Source organism: Schistocerca cancellata, chromosome 7 (genome assembly GCF_023864275.1).
Source record: "Schistocerca cancellata isolate TAMUIC-IGC-003103 chromosome 7, iqSchCanc2.1, whole genome shotgun sequence".
Lineage (NCBI taxonomy): Eukaryota > Metazoa > Arthropoda > Insecta > Orthoptera > Acrididae > Schistocerca > Schistocerca cancellata.
In genome coordinates this window covers 278343100-278355513 of record NC_064632.1, presented here as the reverse complement: position 1 = coordinate 278355513, position 12414 = coordinate 278343100, and the positions used below count along the sequence as shown (strand labels likewise).

Below are 12414 nucleotides of genomic sequence, written 5' to 3'. Positions count from 1 at the left end.
CATCCACACCAATGGCACGAGCTGATCTTCATCTTCTTGGTCAGCTTCCACCCCCCTATTTGCTGGTTGGGGACTTCAATGCCCACCACCCGCTTTGGGGATCTCCACATCCTTGTCCATGTGGCTCTCTATTGCTAGACGTCTTCCACCAAGCGGATCTAGTTTGCCTCAACACTGGGGTCCCCACATTTTTGTCTGCCTCCACGACAAATTTATCTCATTTGGACCTTGCGGTCGGTACTGTTCCGCTAGCTCGGCGCTTCGAATGGTTCGCCCTTGATGATACACACTCGAGTGACCACTTTCCATGTGTCCTTAGACTGCAGCCTCCACTGCCATATATGCGCTCGCGACGCTGGAAATTTGCCCAAGCCGATTGGACACTTTTTTCGTCTCTAGCGACATTCGATGACCGTCGCTTTCCCAGCGTCGACGATGAGGTCACACATATTACCGGCATTATTCTTACAGCTGCGGAACGTTCAATACCACGCACCTCCGAATTGCCCCGGCGCCCCCCCCCTTTCCTTGGTGTAACGAGGCATGCCGTGACGCAATACGTGAGCGGCGACGTGCTCTTCGCATTTTCCGTCACCATCTTACTTTGGCCAACTGTATCCGCTATAAGCAGCTCCTTGCGCGATGCCGTCGCGTCATTCGCGATAGCAAGAAGGCAAGCTGGAAATTCTTTTTTAGCTCATTTAACACCTTCACTCCCTCCTCGGAAGTTTGGAGTCGGCTTCGACGGTTCTCAGGCGCACCTAGTTTCTCCCCGGTCTCTGGGCTCACTGTCGCGCATGATACCTTTGTGGACCCCGTCGCAATTTCTAACTCATTGGGTCAGCACTTTGCTGAGATTTCGAGCTCTTCAAATTACCCGCCAGCGTTTCTCCTGAAGAAACGTGCAGCAGAAGTGCGACATCTTGCTTTCTCCTCTCAAAATCATGAAAGCTAAAATACTGTTTTCTGCATGCAGGAACTCCAACATGCCCTCTCTTCTTCTCGCTCCTCCGCCCCAGGACCGGATGGTATCCATGTCCAAATGTTGCTGCATTTATCAACCCATAGTCTGCATTACCTCCTTCGCCTTTATAATCGAATTTGGACCGACAGTACTTTTCCCAGACGATGGCGGGAAGCTATCGTCGTTCCTGTTCCGAAACCTGGAAAGGACAAACATCTCCACTCAAGCTATCGCCCCATTTCTCTCACGAGTAGTGTCTGTAAGGTTTTGGAGCGTATGGTGAATTACCGTTTAGCTTGGTGGCTGGAATCCCGCAGACTTTTAACACCTGCCCAATGCGGATTCCGAAAGCATCGTTCTGCAGTTGACCATCTTGTTGCTCTCTCCACTTATATCATGAACAATTTTCTCCGGAAACGCCAAACGGTAGCAATAGTTTTTGATCTGGAGAGAGCATACGATACCTGTTGGAGGACAGGTATCCTCCGCACACTGTTCTCTTGGGGGCTTTCGAGGCCGGCTGCCCCTTTTTCTTCGTGAATTTATGGCAGAGCGCACTGTTAGGGTGCGGGTGAACACTACTCTCTCCCGTACTTTCTCCCAAGAAAACGGGGTACCCCAGGGCTCCGTGCTGAGTGTTGTACTGTTTGCCATTGCCATAAATCCAATTATGGATTGTCTCCTTCCTGATGTCTCGGGCTCCCTCTTTGTGGACGATTTTGCGATCTACTACAGCTCTCAACGGACCAGCCTTCTTGAACGACGTCTTCAAGGATGTCTCGATCGCCTCCACTCGTGGAGCATCGAAACCGGCTTCCGTTTCTCACCCAGTAAGACCGTTTGTGTCAATTTTTGGTGATGTAAGGAGTTTCTTCCACCCTCCATACATCTAGGTCCTGTCAACCTTCCGTTTTCAGATGTCGCTAAATTCTTTGGTCTTAAGTTTGACAGAAAACTGTGCTGGTCCTCCCACGTTTCCTATCTTTCGGCTCGCTGTCTGCGATCGCTTAACACCCTCCGTGTCCTGAATGGTACCTCCTGGGGAGCGGACCGAGTGGTCCTTCTCCGCCTCTATCGCGCCTTAGTGCGCTCGAAGTTGGATTATGGAAGCATAGTCTACTCCTCTGCTCGGCCGTCTATTCTTCGGCGTCTCGACTCTATCCACCACCGTGGATTACGTTTAGTGTCTGGAGCTTTTTACACTAGCCCTGTGGAAAGCCTTTATGCTGAGACTGCTGAACCTCCGCTGTCCAATCGGCGAGCAGTCCTCCTGAGTCGTTATGCTAGCCATCTGTCTTCCATGCCTGCTAATCCGGCCCATGACCTTTTTTTCGACACCTCCTTTGATGTAGGGTATGCAGGCCGCCCCTCCTCCCTACTACCCCCGGGAGTCCGCTTCCGTCAACTGCTCCATTCTCTTTCCTGCCGCTTTCCTAAAACCTTCTTGACAACTTGGGGTACAGCACCGCCTTGGCTCCGTCCCCGGATCTGCCTGCTCCGTGACCTTTGTCGATTTCCCAAGGATCATACCCCTTCACTTGTTTATCGTCGGGCATTTGCTGCTCTATGTGCAGCAATGACGGACGCCACATTTATTTACACCGACGGCTCGAAAACATCGTTAGGTGTAGGGAGTGCCTATATTGTTGGCGACACCCCAAATCGCTTTCGGCTTCCCGACCAGTGTTCGGTTTATACTGCGGAGCTTTACGCTGTTCTCCAGGCTGTCCACTACATCCGCCGCCATCAGCGGATACAGTACGTTATCTGCTCCGATTCTCTCAGCTCTCTCCTCAGTCTCCAAGCTCTTTACCCTGTGCACCCCCTGGTCCACCGGATTCAGGACTGTCTGCGCTTGCTCCACCTGGGGGGCGTCTCGATAGCGTTCCTCTGGCTCCCGGGACACGCTGGTATCTGTGGAAATGAGGCGGCCGATATTGCAGTCAAGGCTGCAGTCTCTCTTCCTCGGCCAGCTATTCAGTCGCTTCCCTTCACCGATCTACGGAGCGGTTTATGTCGCAAAGTTGCTCATTTATGGCATGCGCATTGGTCAACACTTCCCCGTAATAAATTGCGGGAAGTGAAAGCCCTTCCTTGCGCTTGGACGTCTTCCTCCCGAACGCGTCGTCGGGAGGAGGTAATTTTAGCTAGACTCCCGATAGGGCACTGTCTTTTTAGCCATCGACATCTTTTAAGCGGTGATCCTCCCCCACTCTGTCCCCACTGCTCTCAGCTGTGGACGGTAAGACACCTTTTAATTGAATGCCCCTATTTTAATCCGTTACGCTCCCGTCTACAGCTATCGCCTGATCTATCGTCGATTTTAGCAGATGACACGCGCTCAGCCGACCGTGTTCTTCAGTTTATTAGTGACAGTGAAATGACGTCAGTCATTTGAAGCTTTTTTTGGGGACAACCACCCCCTTTCTGTAGGGGATTTTTAAGCATTCCTTCTACTTTTAGTTTCTCCAATTTTATGACTTTGTTCCCATTGCTGCTGGTTTTCAATTTCGGTTTTTTACTGTATTAAGTCACGGGCTGGGCGCTAATGACCATAGAAGTTTTGCGCCCTAAAAACCACAAACAAAAAAAAAAAGTGCTCTAAAAACCACACACAAAAAAAAAAAGATTCAGTGTTTAAACCTCCTCTACCAAGAAACGTGCCAGAACTGCGAGCTCGCATCAACGATGCTTTCGAACTCATTGATGGGGACATGCTGCGCCAAGTGTGGGAGGAACTTGATTATCGGCTTGATGTCTGCCGAATCACTAAAGGGGCACATATCAAACATTTGTGAATGCCTAAAAAAACTCTTTGAGTTTTTGTATGTGTGTGCAAAGCATTTTGAAAATATCTCAAATAATAAAGTTATTGTAGAGCTGTGAAATCGCTTCAATCATTTGTAATAACCCTGTACTGAAGGGCAAGTTCCCATCTCCGGAGTTCTGAGAGGTTGGTGTTAGTGGTAAGTATCCAGATAACCCGGACGGTGTAACACTGTGCCAAGATGTGCTGGCCGTGCACCAAGGCATGTTTAGCCACAGGGTGATCCTCATTACCAACAAACACTGTCTGCCTGTGTCCATTCATGCGAATGGACAATTTATTGCTGGTCATTCCCACATAGAAAGCTTCACAGTGTAGGCAAAAAAAATGGCTCTGAGCACTATGGGACTTAACAGCTGCGGTCATCAGTCCCCTAGAACTTAGAACTACTTAAACCTAACCAACCTAACGACATCACACACATCCATGCCCGAGGCAGGATTCGAACCTGCGACCGTAGCAGTCGCGCGGTTCCGGACTGAGCGCCTAGAACTGCGAGACCACCGCGGCCGGCACACAGTGTAGGCAGGTCAGTTGGTAAATCACATGGGTGCTTTCACACGTGGCTCTGCCTTTGATCGTGTACACCTTCCAGGTTACAGGATTGGAGTAGGTGGTGGTGGGAGGGTGCATGGGACAGGTTTTACACCGGGGGTGGTTACAAGGATAGGAGCCAGAGGGTAGGGAAGATGGTTTGGGGATTTCATAGGGATGAACCAAGAGGTTATGAAGGTTAGGTGGACGACGGAAAGACACTCTTGGTGGAGTGGGGAGGATTTCATGAAGGATGGATCTCATTTCAGGGCAGGATTTGAGGAAGTCGTATCCCTGCTGGAGAGCCACATTCAGAATCTGATCCAGTCCCGGAAAGTATCCTGTCACAAGTGGGGCACCTTTAGGGTTCTTCTGTGGGAGGTTCTGGGTTTGAGGGGATGAGGAAGTGGCTCTGGTAATTTGCTTCTGTACCAGGTCGGGAGGGTAGTTGCGGGATGCGAAAGCTGTCTTCAGGTTGTTGGTGTAATGGTTCAGGGATTCCGGACTGGAGCAGATTTGTTTGCCATGAAGACCTAGGCTGTAGGGAAGGGACTGTTTGGTGTGGAATGGGTGGCAGCTTTCATAATAGAGATACTGTTGCCTGTTTGTGGGTTTGATGTGGACGGATGTGTGAAGCTGGCCGTTGGACAGAAGGAGATCAACGTCAAGGAAAGTAGCATGGGATTTGGAGTAGGACCAGGTGAATCTGATGGAACCAAAGGAGTTGAGGTTGGAGAGGAAATTCTGGAGTTCTTCTTCATTGTGAGTCCAGATCATGAAGATGTCATCAATAAATCTGTACCAAGCTTTGGGTTGGCAGGCCTGGGTAACCAAGAAGGCTTCCTCTAAGCGACCCATAAATAGGTTGGCGTACGAGGGGGCCAGCCTGGTACCCATTGTTGTTCCCTTTAATTGTTGGTGTGTCTGGCCTTCGAAAGTGAAGAAGTTGAGTCAGGATGAAGCTGGCTAAGGTAATGAGGAAAGAGGTTTTAGGTGGGGTGGCAGGTGATCGGCGTGAAAGGAAGTGCTCCATCGCAGCGAGGCCCTGGACGTGCGGAATATTTGTGTAGAAGGAAGTGGCATCAATGGTTACAAGGATGGTTTCTGGGGGTAACAAGACAGAGCATAACTTAATCATAGCCAACACTTGCTTTAAGAATCATGATAGAAGGTTGTATACCTGGAAGAATCCTGGAGATACTTTAAAGGTATCAGATAGATTATATAATGGTAAGACAGAGATTTAGGAACCAGGTTTTAAATTGTAAGACATTTCCTGGGGCAGATGTGGATTCTGACCACAATCTATTGGTTATGAACGGCAGATTGAAACTGAAGAAACTGCAAAAAGGTGGGAATTTAAGGAGATGGGACCTGGATAAACTGAAAGAACCAGAGGTTGTTGAGAGTTTCAGGGAGAGCATAAGGGAACAATTGACAGGAATGGGGGAAAGAAATACAGTAGAAGAAGAATGGGTAGCTCTGAGGGATGAAGTAGTGAAGGCAGCAGAGGATCAAGTAGGTAAAAAGACGAGGGCTAATAGAAATCCTTGGGTAACAGAAGAAATATTGAATTTAATTGATGAAAGGAGAAAATATAAAAATGCAGTAAATGAAGCAGGCAAAAAGGAATACAAACGTCTCAAAAACGAGATCGACAGGAAGTGCAAAATGGCTAAGCAGGGATGGCTAGAGGACAAATGTAAGGATGTAGAGGCTTGTCTCACTAGAGGTAAGATAGATACTGCCTACAGGAAAATTAAAGAGACCTTTGGAGAGAAGAGAACCACTTGTATGAATATCAAGAGCTCAGATGGCAACCCAGTTCTAAGCAAAGAAGGGAAGGCAGAAAGGTGGAAGGAGTATATAGAGGGTTTATACAAGGGCGATGTACTTGAGGACAATATTATGGAAATGGAAGAGGATGTAGATGAAGACGAAATGGGAGATATGATACTGCGTGAAGAGTTTGACAGAGCACTGAAAGACCCGAGTCGAAACAAGGCCCCGGGAGTAGACAACATTCCATTTGAACTACTGATGGCCTCGGGAGAGCCAGTCATGACAAAACTCTACCATCTGGTGAGCACGATGTATGAGACAGGCGAAATACCCTCTGACTTCAAGAAGAATATAATAATTCCAATCCCAAAGAAAGCAGGTGTTGACAGATGTGAAAATTACCGAACTATCAGTTTAATAAGTCACAGCTGCAAAATACTAACGCGAATTCTTTACAGAGAATGGAAAAACTGGTAGAAGCCGACCTCGGGGAAGATCAGTTTGGATTCCGTAGAAATGTTGGAACACGTGAGGCAATACTGACCTTACGACTTATCTTAGAAGAAAGATTAAGAAAAGGCAAACCTACGTTTCTAGCATTTGTAGACTTAGAGAAAGCTTTTGACAATGTTAACTGGAATACTCTCTTTCAAATTCTGAAGGTGGCAGAGGTAAAATACAGGGAGCGAAAGGCTATTTCTGGTTTGTACAGAAACCAGATGGCAGTTATAAGAGTCGAGGGGCATGAAAGGGAAGCAGTGGTTGGGAAAGGAGTAAGACAGGGTTGTAGCCTCTCCCCGATGTTATTCAATCTGTATATTGAGCACGCAGTAAAGGAAACAAAAGAAAAATTCGGAGTAGGTATTAAAATTCATGGAGAAGAAGTAAAAACTTTGAGATTCGCCGATGACATTGTAATTCTGTCAGAGACAGCAAAGGACTTGGAAGAGCAGTTGAACGGAATGGACAGTGTCTTGAAAGGAGGATATAAGATGAACATCAACAAAAGCAAAACGAGGATAATGGAATGTAGTCGAATTAAGTCGGGTGATGCTGAGGGAATTAGATTAGGAAATGAGACACTTAAAGTAGTAAAGGAGTTTTGCTATTTAGGGAGTAAAATAACCGATGATGGTCGAAGTAGGGAGGATATAAAATGGAGACTGGCAATGGCAAGGAAAGCGTTTCTCAAGAAGAGGAATTTGTTAACATCGAGTATAGATTTAAGTGTCAGGAAGTCGTTTCTGAAAGTATTTGTATGGAGTGTAGCCATGTACGGAAGTGAAACATGGACGATAACTAGTTTGGACAAGAAGAGAATAGAAGCTTTCGAAATGTGGTGCTACAGAAGAATGCTGAAGATAAGGTGGGTAGATCACGTAACTAATGAGGAGGTATTGAATAGGATTGGGGAGAAGAGAAGTTTGTGGCAGAACTTGACTAGAAGAAGGGATCGGTTGGTAGGACATGTTTTGAGGCATCAAGGGATCACAAATTTAGCATTGGAGGGCAGTGTGGAGGGTAAAAATCGTAGAGGGAGACCAAGAGATGAATACACTAAGCAGATTCAGAAGGATGTAGGTTGCAGTAGGTACTGGGAGATGAAGAAGCTTGCACAGGATAGAGTAGCATGTAGAGCTGCATCAAACCAGTCTCAGGACTGAAGACCACAACAACAACAACAACAACAACAACAACAAGGATTCCAGGCGTTCGAGAAAGTGGTTGGTGTCTTTGATGAAGGATGGGAGACCGCATGTAGTGGGTTGAACGTATCTCTGCCTACGTAGATCAACACCATCAACTTTCCATTTCATAATATTGCTACATTCCATCCTGGATTTCCCATTGTTCAATTTGAAATGTATGTTTGACAGAATTCAGAGTATTGTTATTTGGCAGTCACTAAATGTACTTCAGTACTGTTCTTATTTCTTAAACTTTAATGTTATATTATAGAATATATTTCTTTTATGTGTGTCTGGTCTGATGCTTTATCTTGCCAGGAAAGTTCATAAATCTTGTATGGTAGGATGAACGTGTTACCAAAGTATGAAATCTAGTGAAGAAGGTGACTGAAAAGACCTCTGTGTACATTTTTATGTTCCGTTTGCCAGGCTTGTCATATGTTCTGGTTTGTGTCCATTTTTTCCGAACCCCCTTGTAATATTCAGTCCCAGAATCTTGTCTGTAGCAGACGGTCCATTACAGTCTATGCTAATTCAGGGAAATATTGCCAGGCAGCTCATGTTTCATACATAGACTGCACACAAAGAAAATAAAATTCATAAAGAAATTAGTGTGATGTAAACTGATGCCAAAAAGTATTTCAAGCCATGTATCTTAAAATATTTGTTACTCCATTTCCATCAGTTGTGAAGGAGCCTCACAACCATTATTGGGATGAACCTCTTTCATTACCCACATCGTTACTGAAGTCTGTCAATAGCTACCTCAGTTTTCCAAATTCAGTTGCGTGTTCTATGCAACAGTGTAGGTTTGTGTCCTGATCCAACAGACATTTGCAGGAGGGTGTGTGACAACTGATAATCCTCTGTTGAAAGAAATATGTATTATAAAGAAGAGTTTTTGATGTCATTTCTGTTGCAATATTTCTCTTAAGTCCATCGTTTGAAAAATTACTTATATGGTTTGAGACAAAATTTAAGAAAGAGATAGTAGTAACTCAATATTGTTAATGCACCGGTGAATTGCCATTTCTAGCGATGTGTTAAAAGGATGTCTACTGTAGTTATGATTTGAATGGTTGTTAAAAATTCTGATTTTCTTTCTTAATAACTTTTCAGATACATTGTATATGATGTTGGACAAGTAGCATTCAGTGTTGGCTGAAAATTAATTCAAGTAGAAATTTTAAATTTGCGATGCCTTTATCTAATGAAATATGTGATAACCCTTGTATACAAAAGATCAAGAAATGTGCTGCTATTATTTTTGTGTGTGTCTTGTTAGATTACTTTAGCACTTGTGTATAATTATTAAATTTGCTACTGTCCCAGATGGCAATTATTGGGACTGCTGGTAATTATTGAGACTGGAGCTGTGTGAAAATACACTCAATCCCTTGTGCATTTTACACATGTAGTGTGTTTTCTCACAGCTTAAAATTTGTGTAAATTTTACTTAAAAGGACTGATAGTGTCGCCTAATGTGCTGAAAATTACTGAAGTTTTACATATTATAACACCTAATGAAAAGGCAAAACTTCTGGTAGGGATTTCATTTAATCGTAAGATTGTCTGTGCTTCAGATATAAAACCAGTTTTGACAAACTTCAAATTTGTTATTGATTTTAATCTCTTGTATAGTTTTCTGTTAATAATCAAGTTCTTGCACTGGGATTCAAACAGTTTGTATGATGATTTCATACCATCACATATGTTAAAATGTTTGATTCCACACAAAATATGTTTTATATTTGAAAGCATTATCACATGGTCTTAATATGAATACCTTAAAGTCAAAGCATTCAACGTGGTGTATGAGATTTTGGAGTGATTAATTGTAATTAAATGCTGGGTTCTGCCATAAAAGTTTCTTTTAAATTATGATTTCTTAATATGTCACTGTCACAGCTATTATATGAAAACAATTTTAGCCAAGTAAAATTTTCTGTACATACTTTAATTATGTGCTTTGATAAATTTGTGTTTTTAAGCATACATCTTTTTAGGCATAGAGATGTGTGTCAATATTTGCTTTGTGTTTCAAGAGGACTGATATTTTTGTAGCCTTTTATGTGAGTGTTTTACAATGTAATGTTCACCATCTGTGTATTTAAAAGTGGAATAAAAAACTAAAAAAGGAAGCTAACAGTAACAGAAGGAAAAATTCTTGAATAAAATTTTTTGTCTCATTTTTTTCTGATTTAGGGTCAGCAATTACGGGGTTGCTGTGACTTCAAAGTTAATAAAAACAGAAATTTATCTAAAAATGACTTTCGTTTACTTTCCCTTCAGATCATAAATCCTGTAAAGGGGACAACTTGCTGTTCATTTAAAACTAGAGGGTTAATAACACATTCGTAAATACAGAAGTCCTTACACTTTTTTATTTTTATTATTTATTTTTTTTTTCCCCAAATTACGTCTTTACTTATCCTTGATCTCAAAATTTGTCAGGGAAAAATGCTAAAACTTACCTTGAAACCAGGGAAATTCACTTCGGAAAACTTCTGGCAATCTAGGGCATTCTAGTCTTTCATGTGTGCACGTGGTAAATGCGAAATGCATACTACAGTGATATTACTAAGTGCATCCAAAGTGGACCAACATGCTGTTATTACTTTCTTGCCTGCTGAAGGACAAACACCGTTAGACATCCATCAGATAATGAAGAAGGTGTATGGGGCAGCATGTTGGTCAAACACTACTGTTGTGGAATGGTGTGCCAAGTGCCATATGGGTCATGATTCAACACAAGATGCTAGTTACTGTGGAAGGCAAGTCTCAACTGGGAGACTAAAGTTGGAGACACTTGGTCACCCGCCATATAGTACTGTTTGCTCCCCACGAGCATATCATGCGTACAGTCCTTTAAAAAAGTCTTTGAAGGGTCAAAATTCCTGTCGGATCAGTTTGTCCAACAGACAGCTTATGGACTTCATGTAGCAGAACACTGTGCTTTACCAAATATGTACCTTCAACCTAGTGTGGCAGTGGGATGATAGGCAAAATCGCCATGATTATTGAGCCAGATTGGCATTCTGATTATAGCCTGTACAGCCTTCAAATTGTAACGTTTGATGCATAGGGATGGCACATTAGTGCAAGATTCAATTGATTTAATGCCCTTGTTGACCTCTTCATAAGAGAGCATAACAATTATGCATTCAAAAATGAATTGTATGGCTACTTTTAAAACTACACAGGCAGATGGCATATTTTAAAAAATCACTAAAAGTGTGAACCTGGTAGCACCAATGCCAGAAAAGTATCTTCTTTTTATCACAGCAGTGACGTTGTCGTAAAAGTATCCAGATTCCTATAACAGGCACCCAGGTGTATAATGTTCCGTTTGCTAAGTTTTGAAGCTTCCGTTTAGTCAGAGTATTTTTTCCAGTTTGTTTCACTGTTTTAATATTAAATTCATTTTTTATTTTTTATTTTTTTTTTTAAATTTTAGATATTTCTGGCTGCCTGCTGGGATGTAGTTACTGTGTAGTGTATGGTTTATGTATGTGATATTTCTGCAAAATTATAAACTCTCCTGGACTGAAATGCTTCACCTGCTTCAGTAATTTTCTTTTCCATTCTTAGGGATTGTCCAGCCATGCAGATAGCTGGTGGTAATGTGCCTCCAAAAGAATCTGGTTATCTCAGCTACCCAAAACCTGGAAGTCCACCTGTTAATGGCCATGGAATCTACACACCAGAGATTGTGCCGGGTGATGTTTCTCCACCATTACGAATAAATATATGTGCACAGGTAAGCCATAAGTATAATCTCTGAAGAGAGAAACCACTGTTGAAAATCTCATGTGACTGCAGAATTGTGTGAAAGTGTGTAATTATTATTACTGTTTCAGTGTTTAACGTGAAGGTGAAGTTGATATATATTTGCCATATTTTAAACAAAAGGTTAGAGAGAGAGAGCTTGTATTAGCATACTAATTTTTCATAAGGAGAAACACATTGTAGTCTGTCTTGATAAATACTCAATGAGATTGCCACAGTTGTGGTGTTCAAAGCATTTGAATTGCATTAGCGTACATCAATTGAAATTGTGAATCCATCTATGTATTGTTTGAACATTGCATATACTGTTAAACTAGACAGACGAGATGTCACAGAGCAATGCATTTTACCTGTTCTAGCGATGCTGTTGGTCTCCACCTGTAGAGCCGCTGAGTCATTCTCAGAGGGAAATGGTATGAGGTTTTACTTTCACTAACAACACAAACATATGCTCTCGAAAATAAATAAGTTAAAGAGGTTAGGCCAGTCAAGTTTACGTGAGAGGTTTCTCAATGTAGCAGCAATTTAAAGCCTGACCAAAAAAGTGAAGCACCCAGAAGACATGGTCAGATGGCAGTGTAACTTCATAAGTGTAAACATCTGTGGGAGTTATGTAAATGAATAGAGTGATTTTCTGTGACAGGTAGAACAGCCACTGGAGTGCATTAGTGTTTGTGCTTTGTGTTGCTACCAGCCCTGGTAGGGTATATATATAAGGGGCATGAACAGTATCAGATGTTGATTGATCACTGTGAAGGACCCACAAGATCATGTGGGTGTCTGATAAGAGTTTGAAAGGGGCCTCATTGTGGGTCTCCTTTTGGCTGGCT

General features: G+C 43.0%; 1 protein-coding gene across 3 annotated transcripts in view; it reads left to right on the top strand.

Annotated features, from left to right (window-relative positions):
• Positions 1-12414, top strand: part of LOC126091849 (RING finger protein 44-like) — a 143851-nt gene that overhangs the window by 28265 nt on the left and 103172 nt on the right. For all 3 annotated transcript variants that reach the window (XM_049907111.1, XM_049907109.1, XM_049907110.1), the window contains exons 3-4: positions 11387-11555; positions 11944-11997. In XM_049907111.1, the coding sequence (XP_049763068.1) occupies positions 11387-11555; positions 11944-11997 (223 nt within the window). The remainder of the gene's footprint in view (positions 1-11386; positions 11556-11943; positions 11998-12414) is intronic.